Genomic DNA, 6,138 nt, shown 5'->3' on the forward strand with positions numbered 1-6,138 from the left:
TCATCCCGAGGGGTAGTAGGGCACGTCGCTGTGGTAGTTGTAGTCGGGACACACCTTCTGCACCAGCCGGTAGTCTATGCTGTAGAAGGTGATGTAGATGCAGATGACTTTGAAGGGCTTGGAGCAGACCCAGGAGACGTGGCTCTGGGTGTGCTCGTGGGAGCAGGTCTTCGAGGGGTCATACGTGCAGAGCGTGGTCTTCTTGGCGCGGTCCACTTTCTCGTACTCCACGCGGCAGTTGAAGATTTTGGATTCTTTGGCCTCGATGAAGATCTGTTGCTCCAGGTCAAACTCCACCGCCTTGGTGGGGGGGACGAGGCTGACGGAGATGTTCCCCTGCCCCGTAGAGTTGTGGCGGAAGAAGACGTTGACCGTGCCGTTGCCGTGATCCACCACCTTCCCGGTGATCAGGAGGTTCAACTTGACCGTCTTGATGTTGGAATAGAAATCTCCCCAGCCGAAAATTTTTTTAAGTTTGCCCGAGGCTGGCCCCAAGTCCCTCTGGCCTCTGGGATGCGGAGCATGGTCCCGCTCCGAGAGGTTATCCAGGATATCCCACAGCTCCCGCGAGCTGCTCACCAGCTCCATCAGGGTCACGTTCTGCAGCACGGCTGGGGCGAGCAGGGCCTCTGGGGAGAGCAGCCCCCTCGCCTTCTGCGCTTGGGCTCTCTCCTGGGTCTTGGGCTCGTGCTGCTCTGCACCTTCCCCTGGCTCTTCTTGGCCGCAGGTCACCTGAACGTAGCAATGGTGGAGAGCGAAAGAAGGACGGTGGGTGTCTACCTCCCAGCCCAGCCTTGTTCTCTGCTCACCCCGTGTCTCCAGGCATGACCCAGCCATCCTCTTTCCTGTCCATATTCTCCTTATTTCCCTTTTCTCCCGTCTTCCCATTCTGCTTCTCTCTATACCCCATGTTTCCCTTCTGGCAGCATTTTTTTCCCTTCCCTTTTTCTCCCCCTGGTCGCTCGGGGAAGGGGTGAGAGGAGCTGGGGCAGGTGCATTTCACAGCCCCGCGGGGCAGCTCCGTGGGGACACCTTCCTTGTTCCCTGGGGGCTCGCTGCTGGGGAGAGGGGGTGCTATGGGGGAGGATGCCCAGGTACGCCCGTGGCGAAGGTGCCCTCGTGGCTTTTACACCGGTTCTGCTACTGACAGCACCTCCCGTGGACCCCTCTTCTGACCTCCAAACCTTGCTGTGGCCAGGAGCAGCAGAGGCAAGTTCCCCATCCCGGGGAGATGCCAGCGCCCGACGGGCCACGCGCGGGCTCCCCGCAAACTCCTCTCCCCTCCCTTCCCTGCTGGCTTGTGGGCTCTGTTTGGCACCAGCCACAGCCCCCCAAAAAAGCAGGGGCAGGGGCAGGGGCTGCCCTGCTGGCACCTGTGGGTGCTGGCAGAGCGGGCACCCAGTGAGCACCCAGCGGGCACCCAGCAGGCACCCAGTGGGCACCCATTGGGCACCCAGTGAGCACCCAGCGGGCACCCTGCGGGCTGGGTGGGCGCACAGCACCACATCTGCCCTGGCAGGAGGCAGACGCTGCAGCCCCCTCGTGCTGGGGAGAACCACCAGGGGCTTCGGGGGCGATCCCAGCACGGGCTCGGTGGGGAGCTGGGGGTGCTGGGCTGCCGAGCAGATGCTCGCTGCCATCCCTGGGGTGCGAAGGGCTCGGCGAGGAAGCCGAGGGCGGCCTCGCGGGTGGCAGCCTGTGCCCGTGTCCCCCAGCCCGGGGGTGCGCAGGGGCTGCCCCCAGCAGCTGTGCCAGGGCTGCGGTGCCGGGGGGGGAGGCTACAGATTTTTGGGGTGATCCGGGCTGGGGGGGGACTTCCATCTCCAGCCCCATTTGTAAACCCACCCTGCCCTCTGCCCACCCGCTGCAAAACAGCAGAAGTTTTGGGATGGGATTTTTTTTCTTTTTTTTTTTTTTTTTTCGGGGGAGTAGAGGGAATTTGGGGTGGGGGGAGAGAGGATAAAACGATCTGGGAAATGATCCTGGCTGTAAGGCTGCCCCGTCCCTTCGGCTGCCCGACCCCCCCCGTCCCCTGCAGCCCCCCCCTTTCCCTCTCCCCTTCCCCCAGCCGCTCACCAGCAGCGAGATGCTCCCCTGGATGAGGAGGACGATGCAGCTCCGAGGGAGATGCATTTTCCAGCCGATGCCGCCCGCCTTCGCTCTTCCCTCAAATTTAGAGCGGCTTTGGGTGGGTTTTGCTTTTTTTTTTTTTTTTTTTTTTTTTCCCTCTTTCCCTCCCTTCTCTTTGAGCGAGGGACGTCAGCCAGGGGAAGGGGAGGGGGTGTCCCCCTTTATAAGCCGCTTCCTAGGGCCCCCCCCCGACCCATGGTGGCAGCGGAACGGGACCGGGTGGCGGTGGCTGCTCCCCCCGCGGCTTCACCTGCTGCCGCCGCGCTCCTGCCCGCTCCTGCTCGCTCCTCGCTGCCTTCTTGGAGCCTCGACGAAAACTCCTCTCCATCCATCCCTCCCTCCCTCCCCTCCAGGTGCCTGGAGCGCAGAGCGGCACCTCCGAGCGTAACCCTTTGGTGCCTGCAAGGCAGCGAACCCCCGGAGCAGCCCCCCCAGGGGAGGATGGGGGGGGGTCCCAAAGGGCTCTGCGGGGTGTGCGGGGTGCCCGAGGACGAGGTTGGGCAGCCGTCGTGTGAAGGAGTCCCCGTTGGGATCCGAGGGGAGCATCCCGGGCTGGTGATGGGGAAGCGGAGCGAAGGGAGCGCGCCAGGGTGGGAAACGGCCAGGGGTGCCCGAGCCTGCCCTTGGGAGCTTGGTCTGGCACCAAGGGGCCAAGGGCATTGCGGAGGATGCTCTGCCTCCGGGCTCGGCTCTTCCCCATCCTGGGCATCAGGAAAAAGCAAAAGGCTCCTTCTGCCAGCCTTCGCCTGCCGCAGGACCGGGTCCCTCCGCTCCGGCCGTCGGGAAAAAGCAAAAGGCTCCTTCTCCCATGGGAGGACCCGGCTGCGGGCAGGGCGCGGGGAGGCTTTCCCTCGTGTTGTGCCCTTTGGGAGGCGTTGGCCAAGTCGTGGGGCCTCGATTTACTGGGGGGGGGGGGCATTTTCGGTTCATAAATACTGGCTGCTGCAGCAGTGCTTCCTCCCCCCGCCACGTGGCTGCGCACTCTGCTTTCGCTCCCCGTCCTTAAAACCATTAAGAAGAGAGAACTAAATATTTCTAGGACCTTTTGATCTGGAGAGAGAGGGGACGAGTCTGTACCTGGCCCCTTCTAAAGGGCTGCAGAACATTTCCTTCCTCCCCCGAGGGTCTCGCACCTCTGCAAGGGCGCGGGCTGGCTGGGAAGTTTATTTTCAGTTTAGTTGTGACTTTGTTTCTGTGTGTGCCCAAGTCTAGACGGTGCTGTTCCTGCCTTCCTTCTGCGTGGCAGCGGGGAGGTGACGAATCGTGGCAGTGCCGGGCACCGCTCCTTAGACTTGGGAAATTAAAAAAAGGAACAAGAAAATGCAGATTCTGTTCCCCCAACCAAGCCAGGCGGTTTGATTTTTACTTTATTCCAGAAGTAAAGGCATGGCAGGCTGTATGGCGCTTAAAAAGGAAACAGAACTCATCGGTTGGCTTTGCTGTTCCAGACCGACAGAGCCTTGCTCGTTTGGGTTTGTTTCACGGAAGGGAACAGTTGTCCTTTTCCCATCTTTCAGCGGGAGAAGTTGCAGTACAGAAGTAACTTGCCAGGGACAGGACTTGAATTACACCCAGGATTTTCTCAAACCCCGGGCAGCGATTCCTCTCCTTTACAGCGCGTTGCCTTCCTTTCCGCATCCTTTCCGTATTTCCCCCCTTTTCCTGAGCCCCTTTGGAAAGCCAGGTCCCGCAGCGCTGCTAAAAACGAACAAACTACGGGGAAAAGAGCACGTTTCGGCAGGCAGGATGCTGTCACCGAGTGCCCTGCTAGCACGCCCATCTGCCCAGCAAACCGCTCCAGCTTTCGACTGTGCTTGCGATGCTGGGACCTGGACGGGGGGGGGGCTTCTCTTGCGGTTTTGGGGCGGGGAGGGAGGGAGGAAGGTGGGCGATGAGGCCGCGTGGTGGTTGCTGCCTGCTCCCTGCATCAAAGGCGCCCGCCTGCGTCGCTGCCCGTCGCCGCCTGGATCGTTCGGGCATCGGAACCGGGCTGGGATTACGGTCTCAGATGGGTGCCACGGGAGTTATAGCGATGGCGCTTGCTCCCGTGGAGCCGCTGGCATTTCGGGGCATGGAAGACAAGACCCAGCCTCAGTGCTCACAGAGGGAGAGGAGCCATACAAGCCCAGTTCCCCATCCAACCCGTGCCAAAGGGAGCAAACGGGTGGTGAATCCATCCCCAAAACACTCCGGGCTGTTGAGCTCCAGAATATTCATCGAGGAGTGGTGCTGGAAGGACCCTGGGGCCTCCTAAAACCAGAAGGAACACAGCAGTGGAGGATATACGGGAGCACTAATGCTGTCCTGGCCCCAGCGGCGTGCTGGATACCTTTAATAGGCTGCACAGCTCTAACTACAGTGATTTCGATAAAAGATCTTCATAAAACTTCCAAATGCCTGAGCCATCACCTGCTTTTAAATCACTCCAAGCACTGCATCTCCTGCCCAGCCTGCCTGGAGTCGTCGGCACCGCATGGTCCACGTCCCCCCTGTGGCGCTGGACGTGTCCCACCAATTCATGGCACTGGTTTGGGGTGTGAGGTTTTTTGGGGGAGCAGCTGGGCAGCTCTGATTTGGCCGTGAGGCCAGGCTGATGGCAGCGTGGCTCAGGACGAGGAGGAAGAACAGGGGATAAAAGCGAGGATAAAAGTGATTTAATGCGACTTTCTGGGTTTTCTGGTGTTCAGAGGGAGCTGGGAACTGGAGCGGCATAAAGAAGAGCTGATTTAGGAGCTGCTCCAGCTCGTCTGGTGCCACGATGGCTCCCTCCGGAGCTGCTTAAATAGCCCGTGCGTGGTGAGCACGGCGCCGGCGCTGCCACCTCTCCGGGGCGGTGGTGGGGACGTGTCCCCCGCTCCAGCCAGGGGACGTGGCCCATCCGATGGGCTCGTGCGGTAGAAGTGGGCTCCTGCACCTCCCGTGCAGAAACGGGACCTCCTCAGAGGAAACGAGCCCATCTGGGGGAGCCCTGGGCCAGCATTTGGGGACGGGTTTCCTTGAAAACACCGGTGAAAATATTCCTGGTGGGAGGAGGGAACGGAAAGCCTGGGTGCTTGTAAAGGAAACTCCTTTCCCTGTTGTTTTTTTCCCCAGGAGGGTCACAGGAGGGGGTTGGAAGGGGCATCCTGGCCTCTTGCAGGTGGCTGATGAGGATGGGGTTAATTGGTGCCAGTATTTATTTATTTATTTATTTATTTTGCCTTTGGCTTGGCTTGGCTGGGCAGCTCCAAAGCTGCATTTCTAGCTGGTGCTGCCAGAGTGTGGAGTCTGCTGGAAAAAGACCAAAAGCAATCAAAATTGCTCCTTCTTCGTTGTCGGGGCTGTTACGGGGCTCCTCCAGCTTCCTTCCTTTGGGCAGCACCGAGCACGAGGGTTTGGCCACCCCAGCCGGGGCTCCAGAGGCTGCTGTGAAAACATCCCCTCGGCTCACGCGCATTTCCAAAAACCGAGCATCTCCTGCATGTTCCTGGGGCTTGAGGAAACTTCTTCTCCTGCGTGCAGGGGGGGGCTGATGTTCGGGGAGAGATGCTCCTGCGATGGCAGACAGCAGGGGCAGATTTTTGGGGGAAAAGGAGGGCGTCCCAGAGGACGCAGCCTCTTGCGCATCCCGGCTGGGGGAAGCTGCTGGGGAGGGGGGGAAGCGGCTGCGATTTTTAGGCGTGATTTGGCTGAAAGCTGAATTAAGGAATCCTTGGCGGTGCCGCAAGGCCCTTCCTCCCCCTCTGCTGCTCAGCCCGGCTCCTTTCCTGGGTTTCTGTTGCCCTCTAGTGGGACCTGAGCTGGCAGCTGGGCTCGGCCGGGGGGGGCTCAGCAAAAAGGAGAGGGGAGAGGCTCCTCAAAAGCACCTCCCGCTTCCCAAGGCAGCTTTCTATGAACAGCTCTTATTTTTCTGGAAGCATTTTTAACCAGGCGTTGTCAACCTCAGCAGAACTAGGATAGAAGGAAACGAGAAAAAAAAAATAAAGGCCATAAGGGGGGGGGAGCAGGGGGGATATTTTTAAGCAGAAA

General features: G+C 60.1%; 1 protein-coding gene across 1 annotated transcript; it reads right to left on the reverse strand.

The window, feature by feature from the left end:
• On the reverse strand, positions 1–2,445 carry NXPH3 (neurexophilin 3). Its single transcript, XM_048051887.2, has 2 exons — positions 2,077–2,445; positions 1–732 (listed from the first exon to the last, which is right to left on the reverse strand). Exons 1-2 carry the CDS (start codon positions 2,131–2,133, stop codon positions 1–3), a joined length of 789 nt encoding a protein of 262 aa, XP_047907844.1. The 5' UTR covers positions 2,134–2,445.
• Positions 2,446–6,138: the final 3,693 nt, after the last annotated feature.

This window comes from Anser cygnoides, chromosome 22 (genome assembly GCF_040182565.1).
Source record: "Anser cygnoides isolate HZ-2024a breed goose chromosome 22, Taihu_goose_T2T_genome, whole genome shotgun sequence".
Taxonomy (NCBI): domain Eukaryota; kingdom Metazoa; phylum Chordata; class Aves; order Anseriformes; family Anatidae; genus Anser; species Anser cygnoides.